We start from the raw sequence: 17,539 nt of genomic DNA on the forward strand, positions 1-17,539 counted from the left end.
GGCTCCACCTCCACCCCACGATGCCCCCCATGCCCCTCCTCCGTGCTGTTTCCCAGGGCCACGTCCAAGGCGGCCACCCCTTTTGTACTCGTGCTTGAGGGCTGAGAGGAGCAGCCTGGTAAAATGAGTTCCCAGGCTGTTTGCTTGTGTTTCATAAGGAAGATCTTCTCTTTGGGAGGCGCGCCCCGCCGTTACATGCCTCGGTGGGGCCACGCTCTGTTGCAGGTTGTTACCGAGCGAGCGTCTTTGCTTTTCCTCTGCTCGGAGGTCTGATATGCTCGTTCTGAAGTGGGAGCAGGCTGGGGAGAAGGAAGTGGGGTGAGACAAGGCTCTGATGTCTTCCTGCTGCGTGTTCGCCTCCAGGCCCTGGTTTCTTTTAAATGGTGGAATCCTTGGTGACACCCATCCTGCCCAACCCACAAAGCTACTGAAAGGTGCTTCTCAGACGTCCACCCTGGCCAGCAGCCTGACCGTAAAACCTTGATGTTGGGTACACTCAAGTCTCCCGTGTGGAGGTCATTTTTCTTGCATTTGGAAATCTTTGTTTGAGACTTCTGGCATTGTCTGAGCAACAGTGCTGCTTTAGAATATTATACCAGTTTCTCATAGAATTTCTCATTTTTCTTGTCCTATCACTGAGCCTATTTTGAGGAAATAAGACGTTATTTTTGTTCCTAAAGGGAAAGGCATTTAAGAAAGAGCATGTGTTGAAGAATTATGTTAAGAAGTTTGCTTAGGCTGGGCATGGTGGCTCACGCCTGTAATCCCAGCATTTTGTGAGGGGGAGGTGGGAGGATCGCTGAGCCTGGAGTTCCAGAACAGCCTGGGCAACACAGCGGGACTCCAACTACAGCAGTTTTAGAAAAGAAGCTCACTTGACTCAGCTGCCGTGGATTCCTGACCCACAGCCTCTGAATGGTATTCCTACGAAGACGGTGCCATCACATGGGTCCCCACAATGGGAATCACTGATCTGCCCAGTCTTCTCAGTAGCAGAATCATACTCATGGCTCTGAACATGTGGCATTTGGTTTTCCATCCTGAGTGACTTCATTTAGAATAATGGCCTCCAGCTCCATCCCCGCTGCTACGGAAGTCATGGTTTGGTCCTTCTCACGACTGCAGAGTGGTCCTTGGTGCCGCCCGCCCCGTGCGAAGCGCAGCAGCCTCGTCCCCTCCCACTCTGTCGTGTTTTCTCTGTCTGCCGTCACTGGGCACCTCTCGTGCTTGTGCGTTTGCCTGTTGCCTGTCCCTCCCCCGAGACCCGGCTCCCCAAGGACAGGGCCTGGGCACACGCTGGCAGTCCCCACATCTCTGCTGCAGCATCGGCTGCGGGTTGAATACATGGGAGTGAAGTAGACCTTGTGGGCGAGACTCCCCCCGGCGTGGACCACGCGCCTCCACAGCATTCACAGGCTGAGGCGTGGGCCTGGGGAGAGTGGAGGCGTGGGCCTTCGGAGCGTGGTGTGCACTGCTTTCAGTACGCACCATGGACTGTCCAGTCAGCGGTCCACGGGAACCACGTGTGACCAGCTGGCCTTGGTGTGCACATCTAGGGACACGGGAAGCAGCAGCCTGTTCGGAGGTGTGCGGGGAGGGGCAAGCTGCCAGTGGTGGTTGAGCTCTAAGCTGTGAGAGTTTGATTCTCCCGGGTGCGCGCTGATCCTCTGCTCAGAGCTTCGCCACCCGCGCCCTTTGTTCTTGCAAGCGCTGCTCCGTTACCTGCTCTCAGAGCCATGGCATCACTCATGAGAATGCGCCCTGTCTTCTAGAATCCCTGGCCGCCTGAACGACAGGAGGACGCCCCTGGGTGAGCTGAACTGGATCTTCACGGCCATCACAGACACCATCGCGTGGAACGTGCTCCCCCGGGGTGAGGCGCGGGCCGGGCCTTGGGGAGGGAGACTAGGGCCTTGGGAGCGCGGGGGGTGACTCTCGGACATGAGAGAAGTCGGATGGGATCAGTGAGGCCTCACTAGCAGGAAGCCAGTGGGAGGGGCTGAAAAGGAGAAGAGACCACCTAAGGCGGGTTCTGCTGGCGGTGCTGAGTTCCAGGACACCAGTTCTCCGAACAGCGTGCGGAGAGACGCCACATCAGCATTTGCCCTGACTGGCAGCCAGCCTTCAGCGGGCGGGGCGGCTTATCTCTATAGTCGTCGGCATTATTCACATTTGCTGAAAACCAAATGTGAATAGGACTCGTTCATATTTTTTGTGTATTGATTGGTTGATTTGGGGCGTTTGTTTACATGTATGTGTATGTGCACTGTGTATGCATATACATGTGTGCATGTGTATACACGTGTGTATTTGCATATGTGTGCACATGTATTCATGTGCTTGTGTGTTCATGTCTTTGCATGTATGTATGTATCTGTATACACGTGTGTGTGCATGCATGTATTTTTTTGTGTGCGTGTGTGTTTAAGTGTGTGTGTGTGTGTGTGTGTGTGTGTGTGTTGCTGATGGGAAATATGCATATTAGTCCCAACTTGTTTTTAGTAATTTTTGATGGAAGTGAATGTGTGTATTTGTCTTTAAATGGTAGACACAAATCCCTAAGGACTTCTTTCCGTCTTCTGTTGGCCCCCAGATCTCTTCCAGAAGCTCTTCAGACAGGACTTGCTGGTGGCTAGTCTGTTTCGAAATTTCTTGCTGGCGGAAAGGATCATGAGGTCGTACAACTGTACTCCCGTCAGCAGCCCGCGGCTGCCACCCACGTACATGCACGCAATGTGGTGAGTGTCCTGGGTGGGGTCCTCCGGGTGCCGGGGTCCTCCGGGTGCCGTGCTCCCTGCCCTCTGCCCCACTGTGATCTCAGGGAATTGCACGGAGCCAGGTCGGGGCGCTCCACACCTAACTTGGGGACCCTGTGTGGCATTAATAAGTGATGCTAAACGCAGTGCTCCTGGAGACCTCCACGCAGAGGAGCGGGGGTCTCCTTCCGAGGGTAGAAGCCTGGGAGGGCCTTTCCAGAGCGCACGGGAGCAGCACTGGCTGCAGCCTCACAGCTCCACAACTCGGGAGGGCGGCGCTTTGTAAGAAAGTTTCTAATCTTTTAGAAACCAGTGGTGAGAAAATAACTTGCTGACTTGAATTTATGAAACGCATCCACGATATCTCTGGAGAATTAAACTGTTGGGCTCATGACCAATTAGTTTTTTATGCTTATTTCTCACACACACACGCTCACAAGTGTCATCTTTTATGACTATTGATTATAGTCTTCTCCCATTGCTGAGTTGCTGCTGTTTATACAGCTACTCATAGTAGTAACAGTAAAAGTGATGGGGTTGGTTTTTAGTTTAGACATTATATTTGAAGACGTTTGGTTTCTTTCTATTCTGTGGCCGTCCTAACAGAAGCAAGTTTGGGCAAATTCTAAAATGGTGTTAAAACAAAGGAAAAATAGTTCTGTTCATCAGTGGGAGCAACCCTAACACAAATATTTTTAAGCAAGCAGTTCACATGCGACAGCTCAGAAACCACCGTGCGGCATGTTTTCATGATCCGGTCTATTTTAGCCTGTGTTTTCTTCTTGAATATCTACATGAGCACTTTCCCTCAACATGGGAAACCCAGAGAAGCATGAAGGGAATCTAAACTCACTATCCATCACTTACTCCAGAAAGTTTCAAATAATCTGATTTTTAATGGTAGTAAATACTTACATGAGATAGATCAAAATACATTATACCCAGCACAGCACTTGGACTTCAACCAGAAGAAGTTAAAGCATGCGTGATCTGTAAGAGTCTTAAGATCTTAAGAGTCTATAAGATAAAACAGAGAACCCTGATAAAGGAAAAAAAAAAAAAAATAGAAGTAGACCATTTAAATAATGTGTAAATAAAACCACCACGGACGTATTTCTCGTGAGTCCATGAATAACAGAGCTGTAAAAGAGAGAGTTGTTTGAAAAGCCTGTGTAATACTTAGAATAAATATTTAAAATGAGCTTTTTTTTTGAATAAATACTTAGAGCAGTTTTGAAAGAGTATATCCTCAAAATGGCTTTATTCCTTTAAGAAAAGTACGGCCTTCAATCCTGTCCCTATTTCTTCTGAGACAGGTTTTTGTAATAAATTTGTTATAAAAAGGGAAGGAAAAAGACAAGGAAAAAAAGAGCTGAAGGGGTCGGTGCTGCATCAGATCCCGGATGAAAAACCAGTTCAGCGCTGGGAGCCGGCTGAGTTCTCAGAGCGGGACCTCACGGGGTCTCCGGGTTTGCAGGCTCCTGTGGGTTCCTCTTACCAGGAATCAGTCCATGGAAACCTTCTTCCTTCTGGCATATGCTTTCTGCAGATGTAAAGGCAGCACCTATCTGATATGCTCCGCTGCGTAAAGACAGTGGCGTCACACTGGAGTTCGTGGTCAGAGACCAGAGCCTGAGCACAAGGAGCAGCCAGGAGGGTGGGCAGCGAGGGTGGGCGGCCGAGGGCGGGTGCTGGGAGGAGCGCGTGGCGAGGCTGGCGCAGGACAGCCACGTCCCACCTCTCCATCTACAGACTGCTTTCTAGATGGAGCTTTCTGAGTGCCGGCATTTATATCTGTGCTGCTTTATAGAAGGTCCTAGTCTGGGCCTAGCTGCAGCCTCTCCAGCCCTAGGGGGCTGCCCTTCCCTGCCCCGGAAAAGGCCGGCTGTTCCACAGACTGGTCTCCCCAGGGCCTCATGGAGCCAGCCCACATCGTGCTTATGTGTTGCACTCAAGAATCGTGAGATGAGGTCGCAATCCACAGAGGCCCAGAAAACCTGGGGACAGCATCGCATGAGTGCGTGGCAGCCCCTGCTTCCTGACGGTCACTGGGGGGTGCTCAGGTTTTTCTGCTCTCCTGGTTCTGGCCTCCCTGAGTGTGTCAGGGGCTCTGCTTGGATTAATGTGCACCTTGAATGATCCAGCCCGCGGGCCTGTCATCAGCGCTACGTCCTCCCGCTTCCCTTTTGTGCACATTATCCTGGTGCTTTCAGGGTGTGCTCTGTGGGAACGGGTGGAGACGGAGGCTGCTGTCACGACGCTGCTCATGAGTGGGCCGGCCCTGGGTCAGTGGTGGAGGGCTGGGCAGAGAGAAGCCAGGCTTACCTCCCCCGGCCCTGGGGAGCCCTGAGGGTGGGATGGGAGGTGAGCGGGCCGGCTTGCATTCTGCATCGGTCACTAGACATGGCCACCCAGAAGAGGGCTTGACAGCCGTGAGTTGCCTACCTGTGGTGCCCCCAGCAGCTGGGTCAAGAAACCTTTTATCCTGAAGGGGGCCCCAGCCCCGCCCTCACTGTATCTTACTATAAGAAAATCTTGCCTGCCTTACCTGGGGCTGCTGTTACCCCCAAGCCCCATCTCGATGAGGCCCTTGAGGATGAGGAAGCAAGCACAGATGTGCCCCTCCGCAGGTGCACAGCCCACCTGCAGGAAACACGTTTCCTTCTGCATCCGCGAAAGTGACTCTTCCCAGTCCGTGTGCAGAACTTGTCACCAGGCCCTGCCGAGGCCTGCGGCAGTGACCACAGAGCTGGACAGAAGACAGCAGCCAAGAGCACCTGGCCACTGGTACAGCCACTGCCAGCAGTGGAGCTTCCCGCCGGCCCGGGTGCAGTGAAATGGACTCTGTTCATGTGGAATCACAGCGGCAACCCCTCAGTTCCAAGGCTGGGGCAGGGTGGTCCCTGGCCTCATCCTGGTCCCTGGCACCGTCCTGCTGGGTGTCACTGTGTCCCCATGGTTGAGTTTGACAGACGTCGCAGATGAAAACGGAAATAGCAGGCCGGGATGGTGAAGGGCAATGCTTCTCGGGGTTGGGGTGGGGGGCGCCATGCTGTAGCTGCTGGATAGTCGGCACACCTGCAGGCTCCACCAGCCATGCAGCTAGAACTTGGCCTGTGGACGCAGATGGCCTAGAACTTGGCCCTGTGGACGCAGATGGCCTAGAACAGGCGTCCCCAAACTGCGGCCCCCTAAGGCCATTTATCCAGCCCCCTGCCGCACTTCAGGAAGGGGCACCTCTTTCATTGGTGGTCAGTGAGAGGAGCATAGTATGTGGCGGCCCTCCAACGGTCTGAGGGACAGTGAACTGGCCCCCTGTGTAAAAAGTTTGGGGACATCTGGCCTAGAACTTGGCCCTGTGGACGCAGATGGCCTAGAACTTGGCCTGTGGATGCAGATGGCCGGGGTGGCTTTAGGATTTCACTTTTTCACCTTCACGCAACAGAAGGAACATTATGTGGATTTTTTTCCCTTTTTCTTTCTTAAACTCACACCTTGGGCACGCATCTGCGTCCTGGCCTGGCGACTGATGTGAGCACAACGGGAGCATTTAGTCAGCCACTTGGCCCCCGGGAAGGAAGAGGTGAACAGGAGTGACTCAGGGCAGGTGCGGGCTCCAGGCTTCGCAGCAAAGCAGCGAATGTGGACGGCCAGGGGGGCAGCTGTGCTGAACTGAAGAAGATTTGTGCTCAAAGAAGAAACCCTAATTCACAGATTACATCCGTGTCGTGGCTCTTCTGGTGGGTGCTTCCCTCTGCTTAGTAATAGGATCCCTCCAGCAAACTCGTGGGAAATAGAATTTGCAGGCGGAAACAGTATTAGGGAGGGTGCCAGCCATCTACTACTGTGTGACAACGGTGTCATTGCAGACCACACGCAGCCTCCAGTTCCAGTTCCCACTGGGGGACTCCGCCGTGTCCTCTGTGCAGGGTCGCACCAGGTTAAGGCTGCCTTCGCAGTTAAGACCGCCCACTGTCCCCACCAGGTGGGGTCCTTAGCTTGGCCTCCCGCCCCTCAGAACCACCACGGGAGCCGGGTGCTGCAGGCTCGCCTGGTGCCACACAGTCACGGCAACTGTCACCTTCGCCGTATTCTGCTGGTTGAAAGCAGCCTCAGGTCCCACCTGCACCTCCAGGGAGGGGCCACACCTGGGACGGGGGTCCTGGAGCCAGGTTCTAGCCTGTCCACCTGGGCTGGCAAACAGCGCTGGGGTTGGAGAGAGTTGAGCGTAAAGTCACAGAGCCCAGAGAGCAATCTGACCACAGCTGCCCTGCGGCACACCAGTCACTGCTGTCATGGGTGGTCATGTGCGAACAGGAATTCCAGCGACGGATGGGATAAGCCCCTACTGGCTGCGTGTTGGGCATGTTCTGAAGTTTACACATGTTAAGCCATCTCCCCAACACAGCAGGTGCTGCCGTGAAGCTATGATTTTTGCTCTCAATATGCCCGTTTTACTGATGAGAAACAGGTAACTGAGGAGCCGCGTGGCAGGGCCAGCCGTGGCTCCAGCTGTCTAGCACCAGCCTGCTCCATGCTGACTCAGTGGTGTGTGCCAGGTCATGGTACGTACGTGTGTGAGCTTCCGTTTCAGGCACATCCCTGGGACAGGAGTGCACCCAGGCAGCAGTGGCATTTAAGCAGGGAGCAAAACTCTTGTCACCTCTTGTTACACATGGCCACTGTGCTGGCGGATCCCAGCACCGCTGTCAGCATGAGGAAGCTTCTCCGGTGTCCGAACGAGTCTTATCAGGCAGAGCCGAGCAGGGAGTGGCGCTGCTGCCCTGGGAGCCGGTGTGAGGTCTCAGGAAGGGCGTGCCTCACGTGAGGACCCCGCAGCAGCTGGCGTCTCTGTATGTTGCAGTCAGCCACGTCCCACCTGCAGGGGCAGAGCCCTGGAGCTTTCCCTCCAGCTGGACGTGAGAGGTGGTTGGGGAGTTCGCAGCCCTGTCCTGGCATCTGAATGGTCTTGGTGACTCCCGCCCATCATGCCCAGCCGAGACCCGCCTGGCTGGGGCCTGCCCTTGGTTGGGACCTTCCTGACCTCAGGCCCCTGAGCCCTGGCCACTGCCTGGCTTGACGGCCTTTACGGTGCTGGCCCCAGCAGCCAGCCACCTGCCTGCTCACCGCTCACCCTGCCCCGCCCCTTTGCCCGTGACCTGGCTCAGGAGCATGGCTACAGCAGGTCGCTAGGGAAAGACCAAGGAACACGACTGATGGGATGTTCTGAAAGACGTGGACAAATAAAGCCATTTGTCAGGACACAGGTTATGAGAGGGAGAAGTTGAGAATAACCCTAGTACCGAACAGAATAGGAAAGGAAATTAGGATGTGTGTACTTAAGAGAATATAAGCAGTCTTCAAATTTTATTCATCACTATACAAAATGTATGTTAATGAGAGAAACCGAAAACAGAATTGCATCAGCAATATAATTCATATCTATGTGAAACTATGTATTACAGCCAAAAAAACATGCTAAATAGAATTATAAATAAACATCAACAATGCTTGTGCCAGGGTGGTACAACCAGAGCAGTGGTTCTGCATTCTACAAACTGATAGATATGACTTTGGTTCATCAGAAGTCTACCTGCAGATTGTCTAAGCCTTCAAAGCACTCAAAGCAATTTTTTAGCATAGAGTCTTTATGGCTAAGGCATTGTGCATAAATTCAGAACTAGAGACAAATAGAAGACATAATTGAGTACTTCTTTACATGAGAAAAACCATGACTGGTAGAGTTGCCTACGAGGCAGGCGTGGGGTCTTTCAGACAGCGGAAGACCGGGCTGGCATCCAGGAGGGCATGGGCATGGGTAGGGGGGCAGCCTGCCTGCCCTGAGCTGGGCGGTGAATTCTGAGGGACAGAGGCTTCCATGAAGCCCTTGGTGCCTGGGCTCCCAGCAGGGTGGCGGCGGGGGAGGGGTGGTGTGGTTTGTGGACGTGCCAGTGCCGTGTGCAGCAGGGAGGGCTGTGTTCACGACGACTTGGGCTGAGTCTCAGGACGCTTACCCCACTCTTCCTCCTCAGCCCCTGTTGTACGTGTCCAAGGATGCCCTCCAATTAGCAATATTTTCTGCAGGGTCTGACATCGTGGCTTCTCGTCTTTCTATTCTGGGAGTGCCAAATAGTAATATTAAAGGGTTCTTTTTACAGAAATCAATGATGATGTGATTTCAAAGAGAATCACTTGGATTTAACACATGTTCTCCTGGGAGGGTTTTCAGCAACAAGGATGCCAGCATGAATCTGGAGCTAAAAAGTAAACACGAGTCAGTTCCATTTAATGCTGAAAATTGTATCATGAACCAACTCTGATAGGGAATTGAATGTAGAAATTGGGCTTTGGACTTGGAGAAGATCCTAGATTCTCATAGAAGAAAGACTAGCAGTGTGGTCTGGCTGGTCTCTTCTCTGTCCAGTATGAGCATGGGCAGCACCGGCTGCCCTAGGACTGGGTGTCAGGGCACAGGCGGCTCCTGTCCTGGAGGCTCCCATCCCTGTGGAAGCTCCTGCTGGCCACTGGGGCAACGTTCCAGCAGGTGGGAAGGCCACGAGAAGTGGACGAGGCATCTCAGGCCTGGGGTGCAGACAGATCTCACACGCCCATCACCTCCCTATCCTGTGGCAATGTCTGGTCCAGCCTCAACCAGGGGGACAGGGAATGTGGCCTCCATCCTGAGTGGCGTGTCCCACCTCAAATCCTGTTCCTTAACAAGGGCAGGGAGGAGGCATGAAGGAACATGAAGCAGCCCCAGACGCACAGACGGGGAGAACGTCCAGCTCAGAAACAGAATCGTGCTCACCTCTGTCATTAGATCCTGCCAACCACACTGAGGACTCAGCCGACGTGGACACGAGCATTACAGGGGGCTCTCTGCCGGGCTGTCTGCCACTAAAACAGTGCACAGAGCTCTTCCCTCCTGCCTCATCAATAGTCCAAAGTGTTTACAGCCCGAGGGAGCACGCAGGGACGTAGCAGAAGAGAGCATTTGGATTAAAAAATTGACAGTCTCGCTATTATATTCCTTGTGTGGTGATGGAGAGGTTGAATTTTTGGCAGGACAAAAGAGGAAACAAAGCCTTAAAAAATGGAGGTTAAAACATGAAGTCATCTGCATTTACACTCTGCTCAGGCGGCAGCAGCAGTGATGAATACTCAGAGCCTGTTTCATTTTTGATGCAAAGTCATTGGGGAGTCATTCTCCTTCACTTTCAATTTCAGGGGTCCTGAAACCTTGCCTTGCTCCGAGGTAATAACCTGGGCTTTCTGTTCGGAGCGGGCGCCGCTCCCTGACTGATCAGCGCAGATGGAGGCTGTGTGGGCTTGGCCGGCTTTCCTCCAGCCCACTTCCTGGGCGCCCGCCATCTCAGCGCTGTTTCCTGAAAACCCAGCTCTTGCCTGGATGACATGTTTTCCAGGCGAGTGACTCACCGAGCGGCCAACAGCTTAGAAAGTCCCTCTGCCCCCAGCTGCTGGAGGGAGGAGCCCACGATGCAGACGAGCCTGTCACGGCCAATCACAGCCTCCTCCCCTCAGGTCTGCCCTCCCGCTCTCCAGCCCTGCTGCTCCGAGCAGCTTGACTGCAGGACTGCTGTGGGAGGTGCTAATCCAGACACCTTCGCGGTCCCCTCCCACCCTCTGCTGTCGTGCGGTGCCACGAAGCCCACCACCATGGTCTCTCTGTGTACATAGGACCCACTCTCTCGCTTGTCTTCAGCTGGGAATCCCAAATTAGAGCCGCACGTTTGTGTTGATTTTATCCTAGAAAATGCAGCCAGTTTTAATCAACAGATAAATGTTCATTAGAGAATACCATCGCTCTGCTGTTTAAAAGGTGGCCGTGCAGGCCTCGCACAGCGGCTCACACCTGTAATCCCAGCACTTTGGGAGGCCAAGGTGGGCAGGTCACTTGAGGTCAGGAGTTCGAGACCAGCCTGACCAATGTGGTGAAACCTCGTCTCTACTAAAAATACAAAAATTAGCTGGGCATGTGGTGCATTCCTGTAATCCCAGCTACTCAGGAGACTGAGGGAGGAGAATCGCTTGAACCTGGGAGGCGGAGGTTGCAGTGAGCCGAGATCGCGCCACCGTACTCCAGCATGAGCGACAGAGTGAGGCTCAGTCTCAAAAAAAAGATTGCCATGCAATTTTAGAATTTAATGGGAGCTCTGAGCTCATCTAGACTGGTTCTTTCCTTTGGTTAATAAATAAACCAGCAAGGCCCAGAGAGGGCCTCTGTCTCGCTCAGCAGGCTGCACAGGGTGCCGGCTCCTCACAGAACTTCCATCTTCCCTGCCTTGCTCTGAGTGGGGCTGTCAGTAGGGCCAGGCCCAGGCGTGGCTTGAGGTTCAGAGCAGCTGCCCTGTGTGCTGATAGTCAAGCTCCAGCATTGTCTTGCAGTGGTCTGTAGGATCTTTACATCCTTTCTTCTCATTAGTACTTGAACAGAGTCATTTTCCTCCTCTCCTGTAGACAGCTCTGCCTCGAGTCCACGGCCCTGAGCAGCCTGCATGCGACGCCCCGCGCCCTGAGCCACGGCCTCCACTCCTGGGCTCTGCTCGTCCCCTCAGCCTCCTCTGAGCCCCTGTGCGTCCGTGAAACCATCTGCGGCTGCTTTTCTGGTCTGTGAAGTGTGGAGCTGGGTCAGTCCCCGCCTCCAACCTCCGGCTGGATCCAGGTGGGCTCTCAGCCTTCTAGGAGCCCAGCGGCCCGCTGCAGTGACATGGGTCACACGTCCGAGCAGGATTGTCACCCGTGGCTCTGACACAGCTTCCCTGGGCGGTACTGTGTCCCGAGTGCTGAGTGATGTCTCCAGCGTAGGTCAGGCCTTCAACACCAAGCTAGGGCCTTGGAGAGCGTGGGAATAGGCTTTACGGGCGGTGCCGACTGAGGCCACACCAGGCGCCATGCTGGGCCCCTTGTCCCACAGCCTGAACGCCCTCTCTGTCCTCGCTCGTCACCTCCTCCCCTAACTCGTACACACTTTCTTCTAACTTCTGAAGCAGAATCTTTTTATTTGATTAAATTCAAGGAATCTTCATAGAGTTTAATTGCAATAATTGACTTTGCTTCTGTCTTAACCAAGAGTAAAATCTCCCTCAATGCTGAATGCCATTTGCCTGCAGCCTGGGGATTTGTTGGCCATATGGGAGCTATTTATTGCACGGGCTTTGAGGCGCTTTTGATGATCTCCTGATTGCTTCTTAACTGTATTAGCAGGGGAGGCACGTTTGTGCAGAGGGCAGTCTTGGGAAAGGGAAGTATGTTTCATATCCTTGAAAGTGTTCTTTTTTCCCTTTGTTCATCTTTAATTTTTACTCTTTTTCTGGATTTTAACATTTTTCATTCTCGTTTTGGTCCTTTACTAAGACATCAAGAAAAATATGCCCTTTGACACGGCAGCACAGAGTGTCATTAGCCACAAAACTAACACGGGGCCCTCAAGTCTCTTAGGAAATCACTCAGGAGAAGAGCTGGCAGAGCCGGATGCAGGAACCATTATGCTGACCATCACCGGGTTTCCTCAAGGAACATGTTTCTCCGAGAAAGGGAGAATAGGGCTGAAGGAACCGGTGTCCCTCCTCCATCCCTACCGTCAGGGTTGAGCGTCCCTAATTCAGAAAACCGGAATGTTCCAAAACCCAAAACAGTGAGGCCCACCCCGCTGCAGCAAGTGGACAGATCCCCTCCCGACCTCGCGTGCACAAACTGTTTCATCCACAAAATTGTTGCGTGGAATTCACTTCAGGCCGTGTGTGTAAGAGGTATATGAAGTATTATTGTGTGGAATTCCCTTCAGGCCGTGTAAGAGGTATATGAAATATTATTGTGTAGAATTTGCTTCAGGCCATGTGTGTAAGAGGTATATGAAGTATTATTGTGTGGAATTTGCTTCAAGCCGTGTGTGTAAGAGGTATATGAAGTATTATTGTGTAGAATTTGCTTCAGGCAGTGTGTATAAGACATATATGGAACATAAATGGAGTTTGTTCTTAGACTTGGGTCCCGTCCCCATGATATCTCATCATGTATATGCAAATATTCCAAAAGCTAAAAAAATCAGAAATCTAAAACACTTTCTGTCCCAGGCATTTTGAAAAAGATACTTAGCTTGTATCATGGAAATTAAGACTTGCTCTGTGACCATGCAGAGAGTGAAGTGATGATTCCCTTCCAGTTTCGGGTTCGTGTTGGCTGTTGTGGCGGGGCGAGACAGCAGCTGCCGCTGACCGACACCTGCTTTGTGTCAGCCACTCTACAAGGACCCCAGGAGGGAGACATGATCATGACCCCATTTCACAGATGGTGAAACGGATCCTAGAGAGACACAGCCATGCGCCCAAGGCGCCAGAGCCACAGGCTGAATTTCAGCAAGCGACCTCCCACGGGCCCCCTGGCCAGGCCCTGGTCCTCTGGACGAGGCGGCGAGGCGGGCAGGTCAGCCGCGCCCTGGGCCGGAGCTGGTGGGCAGCAGAGCTGGGAGCAGAGCCCAGTGTCGTGGCCCAGGGTCAGACCTTCTTTCCTCCCCTCTCTCCTTTTCACACCTCATCCTGGGCTGTGTGCACAGAGCATGCCTTCCCGCTCGCCTGCACTCTCATTCTGCCAATGCGTGTTGAAAGCCGTTCCGCAAATGCGTGTTGAAAGCCTGCCACGTGCCTGGCACTGGGAATGAAGTACCGCTGGATGCCAGGGCACCTGTGGGATGTCTGTAAGACAGGGCTGGAGATGTTGGAGATGCCAGGGTGTGCCAGGCCTGGGGTACCACAGGAAGACGGAGAGCCACAGAAAGGCTTAGGGGTGCCATGTTACAGCCTCCGAGAAATCTCACAGAGCAGCTGGCCTGAAGGGAGGTGCCAGCAGAGGGGCTTATTGGGAGGAGGCTGTCCTAACAGCCCCATGGGCAACACCAAGGCTCCAGCACGGCCACATTAGGAAGGTGGTGATGGGGGTGCCCGGTAAGGCTGTTGCCTACACCTGGGAATTCCAGGACCTGGCCCAGAGGTGTTAGGTCCAATTCAGACTGCCTGCTGGTCCTACAATAGAATCAGGGTGTGGAAGCCACCTAAATCATCCCCATTGGAGGTGCCTTGGGGATGTAAAAAACCAAACCCAAAAGGCCATCTTGATGCAGGAATTAGACACAGGCACCTGCTGGGCGCGGGGGACTCCAGCCGTGTTTTCTGGAATGGAGCCTTCCGGGCGCGGCCAGGTGCCCTGTGGAGGAGTGGCTCTCATTTTCTGTGCATCGGGCCAGGTCTCGATCTGTGGGAAACTGGTGACCGTGGCCGAGTCCACTTCTCAGAGAGACTGTTGCCTCTCACCCCAAACAAGCCCTGCTGGTCTTGTCCTCGAGGGTAGAATCACGTCTCCAAGTGGTTTGTGGGGTCACCAGCATACCCCTGGCCTTCAGGGGCCCAGGTCCAGACCACTCAGGCGTGGGGGTCCTGGGGCTGACAGCGGCATCACAGCGCAGGGCTCAGCCCTGACTGCCAGGATGCCCTTCCCGGCCTCACACTGACCCTCCTGAGGAGGCACTCTGGCCTGGCCCTGGCATCTCTCCCACCTTCCTCCAGGACACTGCCCCTCAGAGCCTCCGTGGGGACCACGGAACGCATGGGCCGCCGCGAGATGGGCTCAAGACACAGTCAGAAACCACAGCAGAAAATGGGAAGCATTCCTTTGTTTTTCCCAGGCTTTTTTCTCATTTTATTTTAAAGAGAAAAAATATGACAAACAAAATGGTGAGAATGCTGGCAGCACCAGCCACCCCCGGTCTCCACCCTCCTGGCCGCCCCTCGGACGTCCTCTGCAGCCTAAATCCGAACAGCAGTGAAACTATAAACATGCCCCACCAGCACCCATGGCCTCTGCCCAGACCCTGCTGCCCAGGCTCAGCTGGCTCCTCCCGTGCCCTGTGAAGTGCCCTCGGATGGGAGCCCGTCCGTCATGCTCAGCAGATGTCCCTCTGTTCTCTCCGCAGGCAAGCCTGGGACCTGGCTGTCGACATCTGTCTGTCTCAGCTGCCGACCATCATCGAGGAGGGCACCGCATTCAGGGTGAGTCCCTCCCGGGGCATCTGGCACATCTGTGGTGGCGGCCACTTCCCTGGGCACCTGACTGCACAGCCCCCACACTGGGAGTGGTCCCAGGACTCTCGGGTGTCAGATATTTTGTTCACCTGCCTGGAAAAAATGTAGTTGCCAGAGTTTAAAACATCCAGTCAACCAGGGGTTAAAGGTAGACTTTGAAAGAATCACCATTTAAAACGGTCCTGTCTCAAAATGCTGCTATTACCGACCTGCTTTTCTGAAGGCAGGTTCATTCCCTGTGAGCGGTGATGGCGTTACGTTTTCTAGCCTTTCACCACGGATGCATGGTGGATCTCCCCCAGTCCCCTGACTCAGCCCCGTGGGACAGTGACCGAGGAGGGTTTGGTGCTGAGCGCTGGGAGCGGCATCCAGCCCCTGGCTGCACTGCACGGGCGCTAGAGAGCTGAGCTCCCTGGGCTGGAATCTTGCTTTCCTCCCGGGAGCTGCAAGCCAGGGTGGCCCTGGGCTTTGCAGCAGCTCCCCAGGAACTCCTTGTGGTTTCTTCTTGAGGTTTTGCCTTATGTGAGGCATCAAGTCTGAAAATAGATGAATAAGACAGAGGCCCTGCGCTCGAGGAACCCGTGAGGAGAGACGAGCCCCTCACATCCGCAAAGAATGCAAGGCAGGAATGGGCAGAGGGCGCGGCCGTCACGGGAGGCCAGGGACGGAGGCGGTGGCCTGGCCGAGGCAGGGGGGATGAGCCTCCCCGCTTCCCGATGCTGCCACGCCTGAGACAACGCCGTGTCGGGCCTTAGAGCCACAGGGCCTAGCTGTGCCACCGAGGGCGGGTTTGGTGACCTCCTGCGTCTCAGTCTCCTCACTTAAGGGGGGATTATGGTGGTATCCAACCCCAAGAGCACTGGGAGGAGAGTGAGTTAATGTAGGAAAGCTCTTCAGACGGAGCCCAGCACAGGGCCCTTGTGAACTCAAGTGCAGGCCACCGCCCCGAAGCTGCTGTCACTGATGCGAGGGCGTCGCCCTCCAGCCCCAGGCAGAGGCGCCGATGGTCAGGAAGGGCTCCGGCCACTGCGCAGACTGTGACTTGTAGTGCACGTCACGGTCGTCCGGGAAGCTTTCACCCGTGCAGTCAGGGGCCTGGGTGTGGCCGATGTACGTGCATGGGGTCTTCTAACTCTTCAGGTGACTGGACGTGCTCCCAAGGCTGGGGTGACTGGGAAAACGGCCTTTCAAGGGGACGCCCTTCTCCTTCATAGCCATCTATTACCCTCCCCTTATTGGTCAAATTTTTTTGGTAGCATTTGATTGTGAACATTTTCAAACCTAGAGCACAGTTGAAAGAACCTTACGGTGAGCGCCCCACACCCACCACTTACTCCTCCTCCGTCTTCGTATTCGTGCGTTCTCAAGGGTGTCGCAGACCGCCCTGCGTTTAAACCGCGAGGCCGAATCCAGTTCCCCCCATGTGCTTGGCATCAACATCGGGCTTCTAGACAAAGGCCTTCCCTCCCTCCCTGCTGGACCACAAACCTTGGGGGAAGGACAGGGTCTCCCGCAGAGCGGCCCGGATGCCTGCGCTCTTCCGAAGCGCTCTGGGCCTGTTGCCTCAAGCAGATACTTGGAAACCTTCACGAAACTGGCCTTTTTGTACTCTGAGCGAGGCTTCACTGGGTGCTTGTAAGAGATCAGAACGATCTGCTTTTATATAAAATAATGCAGCTTCTATTTGCATGTGTGCTCTTTCTAAACGAATACTTCTGTTTCTGTGCCAGGCATCTTTGCCAAGTATCTTTTCAAGGATTTTACTCTGTCGTTTCTAACCTACTAGAATCAATATACTGCATTTGGGAATGATTTCACCATGTTGGGGTGTCAGGACAAGGTGGGGGTAACTGACGTGGACCACACCCTGCGTTCTTTCTGTTTTTATCTTACTGGAGGTATCACGTACATACAGCAAAGTGTACACGTCATACCTGGACAGCTTGGTGGGTGTTTCAAGTGGCACATACTCGTGTAACCACGCCCAAGCCAAGCAGCGCCCGCGAGCCCCCTCTGCGCCCCTGCCAGCTCCTTTTTCCCCGCAGTGGCCGCCCTCCTGCCTGGTGGTGTGCTTGGGTCCGTGGAGTCGCTCACGCAGGACGTAGTCTCTGTGCCTGCCTGCCGTCACTGAGCGTTGCTTGAGTGAGCTCACTCTTACTGCAGGGTGGACACCGTCGTCTGAGTGTGCCAGCACACATGTGTCCCTTCCAGGCCACCGGGCGTTTTCAGTTTCCAGTTTTCAGCCCTCACTGGCAGCGCTGGCTAGGGCCAGACCGTCGCAGCAGAGCCTGAGACAAAAGGCAGTTCTGTGATACTGTTCCTCGCTTTGAAATGTGGGTATCTTGTTTGTTAGGGATTTTTGCATTAATTTTTATCTTGGGAAACACTGCTCTGAAATATTATGTGTGTTTATGACTGATTTTTTTGGCCTCCCCTTCCTGGCCGGCCTCCCATTCAGGGGCTGGCCCCCTCCTGCACGTTTCTAGGAGTGATGCCTCGGGGTCCCGGGTTTGCCCATGCCCAGCTTTAACAGATCTGCCGGAGATTCTGCCAAGTGGCGGAGGCGGTTTACGCCCCTGCCTGCAGCATGTGAGAATTTTTGTTGCTGTTTATTTATTTGGCTATTATGGTTCAGTATGAAAAGGTATTTCCTTGAGAGCTAATCGTGTGTTTCCCTGATGGTTAATA

The 17,539-nt window shown here is 53.9% G+C and overlaps 1 protein-coding gene across 3 annotated transcripts in view; it reads left to right on the forward strand.

Moving 5' to 3' along the window:
• RPTOR (regulatory associated protein of MTOR complex 1) overlaps positions 1-17,539 on the forward strand; it is a 411,960-nt gene that overhangs the window by 277,069 nt on the left and 117,352 nt on the right. For all 3 annotated transcript variants that reach the window (XM_039476184.2, XM_003931661.4, XM_074389042.1), the window contains 3 exons: positions 1,773-1,873; positions 2,594-2,738; positions 14,743-14,818. In XM_039476184.2, coding sequence (XP_039332118.1) covers positions 1,773-1,873; positions 2,594-2,738; positions 14,743-14,818 — 322 coding nt within the window. The remainder of the gene's footprint in view (positions 1-1,772; positions 1,874-2,593; positions 2,739-14,742; positions 14,819-17,539) is intronic.

The sequence above is a fragment of the Saimiri boliviensis genome, chromosome 17 (assembly GCF_048565385.1).
Source record: "Saimiri boliviensis isolate mSaiBol1 chromosome 17, mSaiBol1.pri, whole genome shotgun sequence".
NCBI lineage: Eukaryota > Metazoa > Chordata > Mammalia > Primates > Cebidae > Saimiri > Saimiri boliviensis.